Source organism: Capricornis sumatraensis, chromosome 13 (genome assembly GCF_032405125.1).
Source record: "Capricornis sumatraensis isolate serow.1 chromosome 13, serow.2, whole genome shotgun sequence".
Classification (NCBI taxonomy): Eukaryota; Metazoa; Chordata; class Mammalia; order Artiodactyla; family Bovidae; genus Capricornis; species Capricornis sumatraensis.
The window spans coordinates 73404987-73419733 of NC_091081.1; the positions used below are offsets into that span (position 1 = coordinate 73404987).

General features: G+C 44.2%; 1 protein-coding gene across 2 annotated transcripts in view; it reads left to right on the forward strand.

The window, feature by feature from the left end:
• Positions 1 to 14747, forward strand: part of UST (uronyl 2-sulfotransferase) — a 313075-nt gene that overhangs the window by 119069 nt on the left and 179259 nt on the right. For both annotated transcript variants that reach the window (XM_068985017.1, XM_068985016.1), the window contains exon 2: positions 13985 to 14028. In XM_068985017.1, the coding sequence (XP_068841118.1) occupies positions 13985 to 14028 (44 nt within the window). The remainder of the gene's footprint in view (positions 1 to 13984; positions 14029 to 14747) is intronic.

The window sequence follows — 14747 nt, forward strand, 5'->3', positions numbered from 1 at the left end:
AGCTGCATCTCCCTTTGCACCAAGACAATCAAGTTACTTTGGGTGGGCTTGAATTCATTTGACTGATGTTTTGTGCTGTTGGGGAAAGCTTTTTTATTAAGAAGTATTCTCTAATAAGCAAATAGATATTGAGTAGGCTTGTGTATATTTCAAATTCATGAGCATGAAAACCAGGAAACTAGGTGTTTGTTTTACTATAAAGATGAACTCCAGTTTTCTTCCAGCAGAACTCCTGCTAGTCTTTGCTCCCAAGTTCTGCATCAGCCTCAACCCTCAGACTCAGTCCTTCAGTGGTTCAGAAAAGCAAGTGACTCACTGTAATTTTGAAAGACTATTCATATTTCCAGATCTATGATGAATTCAAGGCAAACAGGCTTTTTAAGAAAGACTCCTCTTTCTGGGTGTAAGAAAGCACTCTTCCCCAACTCATTTTGTTGAAAGATAGGATTAACTTTATTAGAAAAGAAACCAATCTACTGTGTGCTGGAGAGTATTTATGACCTCCAGAACACTCTATCTTTCAGAATAATAATACAGGCATATGCATAGCCAAATTCTGCCAGGTTTTTAAAAATTACATTTTGTTCATGCCCAGGTATAACCTCCCATCGTAAATCCTGGGAATTGTGTAGGAGGACAGCGACAGACCATCCCAGTGCATAATGAGAGATGCATATTTCAGTGCTGGTCTGATGTTTATGTATGTGATTACCTACATGTGTAACAGTTTTTAACATGTCACATCTTGAAATGGACTCTGTTTTAAATATAATCATGGTGCTACTCTTTATTGTATGCATGCGACGCAGTTTGTAAATGTAACTCTAATCCTCCTAGTCCTATAAGATGAGGTTTATTCTTCCTGCTTTTCCTGTGGGGAAAGTAAAACCCAGAAACTTCAAGACCTAGCTCAAGGTCACATGCAGGGTGTAGATTGCCGCCTTGGATCGATGTGCTTCAAAACCCCACATTCTTTCTCCTGTATTCGGTACTTTGGCTCATCTTTGGCAAAGAATATCTGGTTTTTAGGCACTTACTTGTTTTTGTGGGGAGGAGTGTTTATATGGGCCTACAGAGTAATATATAGAGGTATGCAAATCCTTTTTTATCTTCCAATATTATAGTTCTATCAACCACAAAATCTCACCTAAATCCTATTAAATCTGATACAAAATAGAACTAGAGAGGTGATAGAAAAGGGAGCGATGCTGAACTTATTGGAACTCACCCTTTTTAAATAGAGACCGCCAGGCTCATGCGTTTGATTGCTAGTTAATTTTGTGAGGATTACTGCTCTGAATGACTTCAGTGGCTCCTGCTGCTCTATTAAAAATCCTCTTTTACATTTGAAGACCTAGTAAACAGGAAACTATGATCTCTTTCTTGTGTTACTCGAAAGTTGATATGAAAGTATAATCCCAGATGGGATAGTTCAGTCTGCACTACAACATCTGTGTAAGACCGATGTCCCCATGAAAGCCATTTCATCCACATGCTTTCTAAATCAGCATCAGCACTTATGCGCACTCTTCGACTCTCTCGTTTGTGTGCATATCATTGTAGTGTGCTTTATTTGAAACACCCTGTAGAGTGCTCTTTCATACTCATTTCCCTGCGGCATGAAAAGAATTGGCAAGTGACGAGTAATTCGCTGTCAATATATGACTGTTTCATTTAGAATATAGAGGACACAGATTCTCATTTACCAGTGGCCTCTGGCCATGGCTCAGGAGCCCATCAAGCAGAAGACCGAACTAGCAATGAATTTTTTAAATCCATTAAAAAATATGTATGTGTTGACACCAACCTTTAACAAAGTAGTGGTTCGTCACTCAGCAAGAGTTATTCGTAGGACATCACCAAGGCCCACTGATGACTTTCCCATGGTGTTTCCCTATCTAGTCTTCACAGAGTCCTTCCATCTCGATTCTGGGTTTCACCTTCCTCCAGGCTCAGAGTGGTGCCATTTTTGCACACACAGCAGTCGCAGAAAACTCTCCCATCTGCCCACTGTCTTACTGCATAGAGCCCTAAGGTAGTATGGACTGGAATTCCTTTGAGCTTGAACCCAACTTCAAGTCCAGCTCTGAAACCTCTATACATGCGACCTTGGGCTCAGGTCTTCTCTGTTGAAAGGGACCCTCACTCTGTCCTGCCGACCTCCTAGGGTGGATGGGGGTGGGAGCTGCTGAAAAAGAAGATCTTTTCAGGTGTGCCCCAAAGCCCTTGGAATCTTTGCACAAAGTTCCTTCTGCTTCTTAAATGAGACTTTGTCTTCTGATCTTTATTTCAAGGTCATAAAACACCCTTAGATTCATCGCCCCCTTTGACTGCACTCCTTTTCTTCCTTGAGTTAAGGAAACTGTTGTTCCTTCTCATTCTGCCCTGTGCTTTGCCCCTTACAGGAGTCATCACAAACAACTGAAGACTTATTTTGTAATCATTTGTTTAATGTCTGTCATTCATTTTTATTGCAGACTTCAGAGGGCCAGTGCTATGGACTGTTTATATGCTCCTATACATATTGAAGCCCTATACATTTATATACTCCTAATGGCAACCCACTCCAGTACTCTTGCCTGGAAAATCCTATGGACGGAGGAGCCTGGTAGGCTGCAGTTCATGGGGTCGCTAAGAGTCAGACACGACTGAGCAACTTCACTTTCACTTTGCACTTTCATGCATTGGAGAAGGAAATGGCAACCCACTCCAGTGTTCTTGCCTGGAGAATCCCAGGGACAGAGGAGCCTGTTGGGCTGCTGTCTATGGGGTCGCACAGAGTCAGCAGCAGAGTTAGCAGCAGCAGCAGCACACAGACTTCCCTGGTGGCTCAGACAGTAAAGCTTCTGCCTACAATGTGGGAGACCTGGGTTCAATCCCTGGGTCAGCAAGATCTTCTGGAGAAGGAAATGGCAACCCACTCCAGTATTCTTGCCTGGAAAATCCCATGGATGGAGGAGCCTGGTAGGCTACAGTCCATCGGGTTGCAGAGTCGGACACGACTGAGCGAATTCACTCACTCATACATATTATATAAAAATTGAAGCCCTGCCCTTAATTTGATGCATTCAGAGATGGGGATTTCATGTGGTAATCAGGTTTAGATGAGGTCATGAAGATGGGGCCCCCATGATGGGAGTAGTTCCTTAATTTGAAGCGGAAGAGACCAGAGACCTGTCTCTCCACCACCTGAGGCCACAGCAGGAAACACAGCCATCTGCAAGTCAGGAGGAACCCTGGACCATGAGGACCCTGATCTTAAACTTCTAGCCTCCAGAACTGTCAGAGATAAATGTTTGTTGTTTAAGCCACCCAGTCTGTAGTAATTTATTATAGCAGGCCTGAACTAAGACAGGCAGGGTTCATATCTTTTTACTCAGGCCTGTATCACTACGCATAGTGCTTGGCATAAAGTAAGCACTTGATTAAGTGTTTGATGGATGAATTTGTGAGTGTCCTGCCTGCAAGTTGCACAGAAACATGAGCAACTCCATCCTCTCCAGTCCATTCCATCCCTGAGAAGCCCAAGACTGATCAGCCTGAGATCCCCTGAGAGCTAACAGGCCAGTATTTCAAAGTACCTGGGTCTCCCAGACTGGAATCTGAGTCAGGTAGGGAGTGTGTGGTGAGCAAAAGAGCTTCAGAATCAGGCAGCCACACTGAGACCCAGGAGCACCCGCTGATGAGCTGTTGGAGGCGGTGCAGGCCACTTCACCTCCCCCGCCTCAGTGTTGTCTGCTGTAAAACCGGTCTGACAGTGGTTCTTGCCTCAGAGGTTGTCATAGGAACAAAGTGGTATGAGTCTTTCGAGTGCTTAGCACAGACCCCAGGTCAGCGCTGATGTGAACCATCAATGATGATATGAAAGGTACAATTTGTTTTGGCCTTGTTCTGTGTCTCCCAGGGTAGTTTCTTTGTTGTCTTTGTCCTGCTCATCTTCCACCACATTTTTTAGGGTTTCTTTATGCGGTAATTGTATGATGGAAAGTGTCCATCCTCATGGTGGCTAGGTCCTGGAAGAAGATTATCTGACTCTGATTAGAACCTTGGAGTATGCAGGGCTGGGCTGCTCTCCCACTGGGTGTGTTACAGTCACCGAGGTGGAATCAGCTGACTGTAGTAATTACTTTGGGAGGAAGATCTAATGGAATGAAACAGAAACCTAAATGATTCCATCTCTCTTTTATACTTTATTCCTACCTCCATAAGATCATATAATACAATTATGATGAATCCCTGAGCTAATTCAGCAATAATTCTTATTTATATTTAGGTAGTTATTATCACAATACTACACTGATCATTTGATTCCAAAAGTAATTTCCTTCTACAAAGGTACCCTTGACATCCTATAATGTATATTAAGATTTAATGGGGGGATAAACAAGGCAGTAGATTTGATGTATTCAAAAACAAGGCAGTGATTTTGAGCCTGGAATACACAGAGGGAAGCATTCATTTGCTTTTAAAATTAATTAGAAATGAAAGCCACTTTCTAAATCATAACTGATAACAATTTGTATTTTTTTTCAGGGTCTGGAATGCTCATTTTTATCATTTAAGCTTAAGAAGGTGTTCGTAGGATTTTTTTTGCTTTGTTAACCGGTTGGGGTGAACACTCAGGATTTTTTTAAAAGGTATTTAATATTTTTGTAAATGTATTTAAGTATTCTTAGTTAATAAAGCCATTTGTTTTAATTTAGTGGAAAATAATTTTATTAGAGCTTAAATAAAGTTGTGCAAGCAATGTTCCTCCATTACAGGGTCTTTGGGACTGTGTTAATTATAAGAAATGGAGCTATTGGAGACTATTACTGAGCACACAAACTCCTCATTGTTAACCACGGCTGGTGCGTGCTGACAGCTGCCTCTTAGGGAAATGTAACCCATGGTTAACGGTGGAAAGTGTGGCATTAGCATAATTTTTTGGCAAGGACTGAGCTGGGGCTGCAGCACTGCCTTCCACCTCGACTCTTTCATTACTGTATCTTATCAGAGGCCCAGATCCTAGGGGGGAGATGAAGCCATGTGATTGTGCTATAGGTAACCAAAACCCTGTGAGAAATGCCCATGTCTAAATAAAAGAAGAAAGGATTTCAGTTGCTTATGATAATGGTTTTAAAAGGGTCCCTGGAAGAAAGACTCTGAAAAGAATCACTGGTGTTTGAACAAAATTGACACCATGTAGAGGCGGCTTTTTTTTGACATTGACACTAATGCATGTTATGGTTTCTATAAGAGGAATTAGAATTTAAACAGTTTTATTCTTCAGGGACCAATTCAGACAAAAATAGATCTGCTAATGCAAGACTTAGAGTCAAGAATAAATTACATCCCCTGAAGGTTCTCTAAGTTCATTTGCACATTACTAAAGGTACTTCAAACAGTTGGGAATTAATTTTTGTATATTTCAGAGAACATATCAAGCCAGTGTTGAAAAGTAATAGAAAATATCAAATAGTAACTAGTGGTAAAAAAGCTGTTTGCCAATTCAGGAGACGCAAGAGACCAGGTTCGATCCCTGGGTTGGGAAGATCACCTGGAGAGGGAAAACGGCAACCCACTCCAATATTCTTGCCTGAAAAATTCTATGGACAAGAGGAGCCTGGCAGGCTATAGTTGGAGTCAAAAGAGTCAGACACAACTGAGCACACATTTTATAATAATGTTCGTTCTTGATAGGATAAGCTACTCCCTTGGCCGAGGATTCTCTTTGCTTTTGTCAATAATAAATAATATTATAAGCTTGAATATGAATGATACAATTGGTTAATAGAAGATAAGGAAGTGGCTACCATTCGGTGAGCACTTACTGGGTGCCAGGCAGGCACTATGCTTAATGCTTTATACACATCTTGTTTCTCTATCATAGAACCCTATTACTTAGGGGCTATTCTGTCCTCACGACTCAGATAATCATGATGATGTGATCACTCACCTAGAGCCAGACATCTTGGAATGTGAAGTCAAGTGGGCCTTAGAAAGCATCACTACGAACAAAGCTAGTGGAGGTGATGGAATTCCAGTTGAGCTGTTTCAAATCCTGAAAGATGATGCTGTGAAAGTGCTGTACTCAGTATGCCAGCAAATTTGGAAAACTCAGCAGTGGCCACAGGACTGGAAAAAGGTCAGTTTTCATTCCAATCCCAAAGAAAGGCAATGCCAAAGAATGCTCAAACTACCACACAATTGTACTCATCTCACATGGTAGTAAAGTAATGCTCAAAATTCTCCAAGCCAGACTTCAGGAATACGTGAACCGTGAACTCCCTGATGTTCAAGCTGCTTTTCAAAAAGGCAGAGGAACCAGAAATCAAATTGCCAACATCCACTGGATCATGGAAAAAGCAAGACAGTTCCAAAAAAACATCTATTTCTGCTTTATTGACTATGCCAAAGCCTTTGACTGTGTGGATCACAAGAAACTGTGGAAAATTCTGAAAGAGATGGGAATACCAGACCACCTAACCTGCCTCTTGAGAAATCTGTATGCAGGTCAGGAAGCAACAGTTCGAACTGGACATGGAACAACAGACTGGTTCCAAATAGAAAAGGAGTCCATCAAGGCTGTATATTGTCACCCTGCTTATTTAGCTTATATGTAGAATACATCATGAGAAATGCTGGACTGGAAGAAACACAAGCTGGAATCAAGATTGCTGGGAGAAATATCAATAACCTCAGATATGCAGATGACACCACCCTTATGGCAGAAAGTGAAGAGGAGCTAAAAAGCCTCTTGATGAAAGTGAAAGAAGAGAGCGAAAAAGTTGGCTTAAAGCTCAACATTCAGCAAACAAAGCTCATGGCATCTGGTCCCATCACTTCATGGGAAATAGATGGGGAAACAGAAACAGTGTCAGACTTTATTTTTGGGGGCTCCAAAATCACTGCAGATGGTGATTGCAGCCATGAAATTAAAAGACGCTTACTCCTTGGAAGAAAAGTTATGACCAACCTAGATAGCATATTCAAAAGGAGAGACATTACTTTGCCGACTAAGGTCCGTCTAGTCAAGGCTATGGTTTTTCCAGTGGTCATGTATGGATGTGAGAGTTGGACTGTGAAGAAAGCTGAGCGCCGAAGAGTTGATGCTTTTGAACTGTGGTGTTGGAGAAGACTCTTGAGAGTCCCTTGGACTGCAAGGAGATCCAACCAGTCCATTCTGAAGGAGATCAGCCCTGGGATTTCTTTGGAAGGAATGATGCTGAAGCTGAAGCTCCAGTACTTTGGCCACCTCATGTGAAGAGCTGACTCATTGGAAAAGACTCTGATGCTGGGAGGGATTGGGGGCAGGAGGAGAAGGGGATGACGGAGGATGAGATGGCTGGATGGCATCACGGACTCGATGGACGTGAGTCTGAGTGAACTCCGGGAGTTGGTGATGGACAGGGAGTCCTGGCATGCTGCGATTCATGGGGTCACAAAGAGTCGGACACGACTGAGCGACCAAACTGAACTGATTCTGTCCTCAGTTGCAAATGCGGATATTAATCTTCAGGGAAATTGAGCGTTATTCCCAAGGTCCTTCTGTCAGTAAGGAGTAGGACTTGACGTTTGAACCCAGGTCTCTGTGTCCTGACGCCTGCAGGACTTCCTAACTTCCTTGGCCATCCCAGGGCTTCTGTTCCTGTTACCAGTGACAGTCGCTTCTATTAGCAGCGTCTTCTTGAATCTCTTAAACAATTCCCCTGGGGCTCCTTTCCATTCCCCCTGTTACATAGGAGTGACTGTTGCTATTTAAAGCAGAGGGCACATTGGCAATTCTATTCAATAGTCCTTCAATGTCGGTGTTTCTGGCAGTTTCTCTGTCTGGCTGTGGTGGTCTCCGTTGGGTTCACGTGGGTGTGGCAGGGAGCTCCTCTGTGTCGGCCAGTTCCCCTCACCTCTGCTCCACTCCAGGACCCCAGCCTGGAAAGACAGGTAACCTCAATGGGACCAGTGTCTTTCCTTCAGATTTTCCAGAGGCATTTTCCTTCCAGATCTTTGTGGGCCCTTAAAGCGTGTGTAGGGATCAAGCATTAGTGTCTCTAGGACTGATGAAACGGCCCTGTTAGTTTAAGTCGAGTGCAGTCTGGGGATGCTCCGGGCAGAAAGAGGATTTTGCATTTATCTCCCTTTCTACTGTGAATCAGGAGGGTCAGCAGAACGATACAGGTGAATAGGAACATATCTGTGCAGGAACAAATATATTCTGAAAGTATAAGCTCAGAAGATTATTCTTTGGAAGATTTGTGGAGTCCCAGAAAGGTCTGGGGGCAACCCATGTGGTTTAAAGGGTAATCTCTGTGCCCAGAGATGCCATGTGCCAGCCGACTTGCAGGCAGCCCGTGAGCCCACCTGGCCCCCTGGAGCTGGAGCTAACTGGAACTGCCTGGTCGGCCCTCCTGTGACCATCTGCCCTCCCTCTGGGTTCTCCTTTGGCGTGAAATTCATATTGTATGCTGCTTCCCAGGTGGCTCAGTGGTAAAGAATCCACTTGCCAATGCAGGAGACTCAGGTTCAATCCCTGGGTCAGGAAGATCCCCTGAAGAAGGAAATGCCACCCACTCCACTATTCTTACTGGGAGAATTCCATGGATAGTGCAGCCTGGTGGGCTACAATCCATGGGGTCGCAAAGAGTCAGACACAATGAGCGACTGAGCATGCGCGCATGTTGTAGAATCTCTCCCCAGAAATGATAGAGGGGACCCATGATTAAGATCTCCCTGAATAAGATCTTTGACCTTTTATTTCTGAAAATGAGATTCAGCCTGAATTAAGAACTCTAATTTCTGTTTTGTAGCTCAGTGATTCTCAATCCTAGCCCAGATATTAGAATTATACGAAGAACTTGAAAATACCAATTGCCAAATGACTTGTCCCCAAACAATTAAGTTGGAATAGTTAAGGATGGTGCCTTGCATCAATATTCCTTAAACACTATTGCAGCGGAATGTGCACTGGGGGTTGAAGACCACTGAGTGGGAGGATGGAGAGGTGGTGAGGGGCCTTACACTGCTGCAGCTTACTTGGTGCTTCGTATGTACAAGTTTTGTTCTAGGGATTTTCATAGAATGAGCTTACCCTCATGTACTCCTTACAGTGAACTGTAAGCTTATTTTGTTTCTATAGATGTGTATATGGAAAACTTTGAGGAGGTAGAGCAGTTTATTCAGAGTGGAATGCCACTTTTGGAGATATTCTTAGACTTAACTGGCTCATCTAGGTGCTCTGTATCTGGTTTTTCATAACATTGTTCTAGTAAGTGCACCTACAGTAACTCCCAGGTATTTGGACTTAACACCTTTGCACATAATACACGTGGTCTTTCGTTTATATTAACAATACCAACAGTCTTGCTGGGAGGTCTCCACCAGGAAAAGCCAGGTAGCAGGGTGAGATGTAGAATGTGTTCTCACTTAGCTAGTCCGAAAGTCTGAGATCACTTGTTCTAGTGAGGGCATTTCTAAAACCATGAAACCACCCATAGTTTGTTGTCAGTGGTTCTGGTATATAGCTTGATCAGTTTCAACCCACATATAGAGCCGCAAAACCACTACCCGCATCAGGACTGTTGTTGTCCAGTTGCTAAGTCATGCCCCGCTCTTTGCGACCCCATGGACTGCAGCATGCCAGGCTTCCCTGTCCTTCACTATCTCCTGAATTTGCTCAAATTCATGTCCGTTGAGTTAGCGATGCTATCTAACCATCTCATCATCTGCCACCTCCTTCTCCTTTTGCCTTCAATCTTTCCCAGATCAGGGTCTTTACCAATGAGTCGGCTCTTCACATCAAGTGGCCCAGAGTATTGGAGTTTCAGCTTCAACATCAGTCCTTCCAATGAATATTTAGGGTTGACTTCCTTTAGGCTTTGATCTCCTTACTGTCCAAGGAATTCTCAAGAGTCTTCTCCAACACCACAGTTCAAAAGTGTCAATTCCTCTGCGCTGGGCCATCTTTATGGACATAGACCAGCAAGTAGAGTTCAGAGGACTGAAGTGTTGCTTCCTGTCAGTACCACCCTGCTTCCTCTGCCCACCTGAGCAGACTCCGCAAGCTTGGCTTTCTGTAAGAGATTTATCTACATGCCAGCCTGAGTATGCGATTTCTTGGCAGTTTGGAGATAGGTCCTTCTGAAAGTTTGACTGATAATAGGAGTGGAACCATGTGGGGTGTATACCTTTCTTTCTTTCCCTAACTTGACCACATACTGTAATCCTTGATCCCCAGAGGAAGGACTTAAGACCCCAAAAGGAGGCTGAAATCAGAGCTCTGAAAGTGTGGGTTAGTTTCTGGGAAGAAATGAAATGATACACCCCTACAGGACCCCAAAGATTACATGGATTGGAGACTGGGATACCGACAGTAGGCATTCACAGGGCAGTGGAGGTGGGTGACTGGTAAGCTTTTGTCCTCTGTCCTGACCCCAGACTCTCGTCTGTCTTGCTCACCTTTTCTTTTGGTTTGTATTGTGAGTTCTAAGCTCAGAGGCCCCAGGGCTGGCGTCTGCCCTCCCTTCTCCACCATTTGACACCCTCCATAGCATCCTCTCTAAGACAGAGCAGCAAGAAGCCTCTTTGATGCCTGGAAGCCTGTTCAGGGAAGCGCTTGGTTACAGCCCTCATCCTTTGATCTCCACAGCCCACAAGCTACCAACTTCAGGTTTGAATATCCTGAGAATCTCGTTTATTTTGTGCTCTGAAAGTGTAAGATCCTAGGATGAAAAGCTCTACCTTAAACACCAAAAAATAATAACACTTATACCCTAGGAGGATAAAAACTTGCTGTCTCCAGCTAAAGAGATGTTTTTTATTTGTGTAGCTTTTCATTTCCTTTTCCATACCTCTGTTACAAGTACACGGCCCTTGGAACCTCTGTGTTCTAATAAAGCACAGGAGTGTAGATGTAGATGGAAGCTCGGAGGGCCGCTGGCGGCAGAAACAATGAGGTCCGTGGTTCAGTCCCAGCCCTGGTCAGCCCTGGTCATTTCTTTATGTAGAAAGAAGTGATGTCTTATGATGAGGGAGGGAGGGAGGGAAAGAAGAAGGAGCTGACAAAGCAAGGACATTTGACCTGAGCAAAGGGGGTGGACAAGAGCTTTTTCTGGTAGAGGAAAGAGCCCGTTCAAAAGGTCCCTAGCTGACAACAGATTCCTGCATCCTGGAGCAGAGCAAAGGCTGCTGTGCTGGTGGCAAGTGTGGCAGGAGACAGGGCCTGAGTCATGTAGGGTTAGAGACCATGGTACGGAATTGATTATTTTGTTCTTAGAGAAACAGATTTTAAGCAGAGGGCTAACATGGCCAGGGTAATAAAGTTAAAAGATCCCTCTGGTTGCTGTGTGGTCGGGGAGAAAACTGACAATCAATGAAGAGAAGGCTCGTCCCTCTCTGGTGGCCCAGAGTGGTTGGTGAGAAGTGGTCTGACTTAAGTAATATTTTGAAAGCTGAGCTAACAGGGCTTGCAAATGGGTTGGTATGGATGAGAGAAGGGAAAGAGATGGATCAAAGCTGACAAAGGCTTTGAAGCCTGTCTTGGAAGGAATGTGTTGTGTAGCCCGATATGGATGACAGGAGAAATAGCGATTTGGGGGACCTAATAGAAGCAAATAAAGGGTTCTGTTGGGACTTCCCTGGCGATTCAGTGGTTAAGAGTCCACCTTGCAGTGCAGGGTCTTGGGTTTGAACCCTGATAGAGAACTAAGATCTCACATGTAGGCGAGTATCTCAGCCCAAGTGCTGCAACCACCGAGCCCCTGCGCCACTACTAGGGAGCCTGTGCCCGCAACAAATATCCCGCGTGATGCAAGGGAGTCTGCGAACCACAGCTGAGACCTGACCCGGCCAAGTCAACAGATGACTAATGGACTTAGCTAATCAATAAAAAGTTTTGTTTGGATGGTGAGATGTGAGATGCCCATAGACATCCAGGCTGAGGTGCTAAAGAATCAGTGGATACACATGTCCGGAATCCAAGGTACTAGTCAGGCACTGAAATCATTCATTTCAGGAGTTCCTGGACACTTTAGTTTTTACAGAGACTTCCCATATTTTAGAAGCGTTTAGCGGTTGGGCTGCCTTTGATTCCTGGGATGAACACCTGGAGAAGATGCTGGAATGTGTTGGGATTCCTCACATTCCTCCTGGGGAAAACACGTTTACATGATGAGCAGGCGGGACCCTCTGTGGCCATCCTGACCACTTAGGGTGGAGTCCCTCTGAGTATGTTGCTAGACTTAGGCAACCATTTCTCTGTATTCTTTTCTGCACATCTTCTTTCCTAAGTCATATATATATTTATATATAGAGATCAACTTCCTATTCAAGTATGTTCCCCATGGAGTGCTGCACAATAATTAAGATCTAGCAAATTATGAATCCTGTTCACATTTCAAAGTTTCCTGAAAGTAACCCAATCACAAGCATTCCAGGTGTTTGTGTGTGAGTGTCATATACATGAAAATTTGATCCCACTGTCCTTCTTATACAAACAGCCAGTTAGATTACAGTCATTGTACACATCACATAGATAGTAAATCAGAAGACTAGGAAGAAACAGGGGTTGGATAATGCCTCAGAAAGGGAAAAAAAATCTATAAGCCAAACAGCACTTATTTATTACGTTTAGATAAGTTTCCCCACTTGAACTGTCCCTAGCTTAAACTCTGCTCCTTCTTTTTATTCTTACTGTTTAAGTTCTTTTTGCCATCTCCTGAAAAAAGCACCTTTTATTGACCTTATTCCCTAATCTACTGTCTTCTGTAAGTCTCTGGCATTTTGAATATTTCCTACATTTTGCTCTGTTAGAAAGTCTGGTCATCTTCACTTTCCCGCTAAACTCACCACATCACTGGCTCCCCTACACAGTCAAACATGGTGCCAGCTGGTGGCACTGGTGGTGCCCAGGCTGTGCAAAAGCAGGAGACAGCAACACTCCAGGTGGGCTCTTCAGAAGAGCAGGTGCCAAGTACCTTCTGGAAAAACCAGTCTCCCTTCCTATCTGCAGCTTAACAGCTGTGGGCCTGTGAGCAAGTTGCTGGGTTTCTCCAGGTCTCTGTTCTCTTCTCAGTAATTGGGGATCATTCTAACCCACCTCTGATGTTTGAATTAAGTGAATTAATACCTTTAAAACACTTAGTAGAGTACTTGCTACCCAGAAGGAATTCAGTAAGCTTTAGTTCCTATCAGAAACCCCCTGAGTCTTTATCCCTCAGGAAACAATAACCACACACTCTGAAAACACACACATACCACTAAGTGGCTATTAGTGAAGACAAATCAAGCTTCGGAAGCAAGTTAGACTGAGAAGATGAAGGGAAACTGATAATCAAGACAAAGTAGAGAAACAATGCAGCGGTTCTCCAAGTGTGGTTTCCGGACCCGCAGCATCACGTGGGAGCTTGGTAGCAATGCAGATTCTCAGAGCTACTGTGATGCTAGGGGTAAAGAACCTGCCTGCTAATGCAGGAGACATAAGAGACATGGGTTTGATCCCTCAGTTGGGAAGATCGCCTGGAGGAAGGCATGGCAGCCCACTACAGTATTCTTGACTGGAGAATCCCATGGACAGAGGAGCCTGGCAGGCTACAGTCCATAGGGTCACAAAGAGTTGTACACGACTAAAGCGACTTAGCATGCGCATGGGCACTGAATCAGAACTCTGAGAGTGGGATCGGGCAGTCGAGTGTTAGCAGCCTCTGCAGGTAGTTCTGATGCGTGTTGAAGCTGGAGAACCACTGGCCGATATTGGGTGGGGAATAATGGTCCGTGTCTGTGTGCATACACACCGTGGTTGGTAGAATGTTTGTAGCTGCTGAAGCTATTAACCAAGCCTGGTAGTATCAGCAAAATGTCACCAAATTGGAGATTAATTACCCATTTTCCTTTGGTACTGTTGTCTGAATAGAAATATAACTAAAAGACTTATTTTCCATGACTTTGCCCTCAATTCATTTGGGGCTGAAAACTATTAAGCCATCAACTTTTTCTTCTTTTTTTTTTCTAGGAAATTCCACTTACTTGGATGACCATGGACCACCTCCTAGTAAGGTAAGATCTTTGCTTATGCTATAAAACCCCTTTTCCTTCTCTCAGTACCTATAGCCTCCAACAACCCCAACCACATCCCTCTTGGCCCAGAGTTGTTCATAAGAAGATAGTAGGTATGGGTGTCAAGTTCATCTTTGATTAATAGTGAGTAGAAAAAGGAAGCATGCAAAGAATATAAAAATGGGTAAAAATAATGTTGGTATGTTGACATCTTTTCACCCATGTTTCTTACTTCTAGCAGGATGGCAATGAATCCCAGAATTGATGAGGCCAGGGTTCCAGATAAAGGTCCCTTGAGTGTCCCCTGAGGGAGCAGGAGGCAATGTTTATTTCATCAGTAGCTGTCGCTGTCCCAGGCAGGGGAGCCTCAGGGCTGAGTTAGGACTTCTGGCTGTTTCTTCTGGTTGCTGCCTCCTGTGCCTCTGTATCCTTGCTGGCCCATGATGTGGGGTCCACAACCCAGCCCCCTCATGCCTTCAGGCCTTGGGCCAGACTCATGCCTGCCCCTTCCTCCTTGGCCTGGCTTACCTGGGCTACTCCACTCAGGGTTCAGTCCCCTGGAGCCAGCCTTCTCCGCAGGTGTCCTTTCAAGGCTGGCCTGGCCTGGCTGGCACAAGCACTTCTGCTCTTAGAAGCAATATTGGCATGATTTGTAAGGGTCAGAACTATCCAGTGAAGTGTAGTTCCCCGCAACTATCTACTTTCTTAACCTCAGTGAA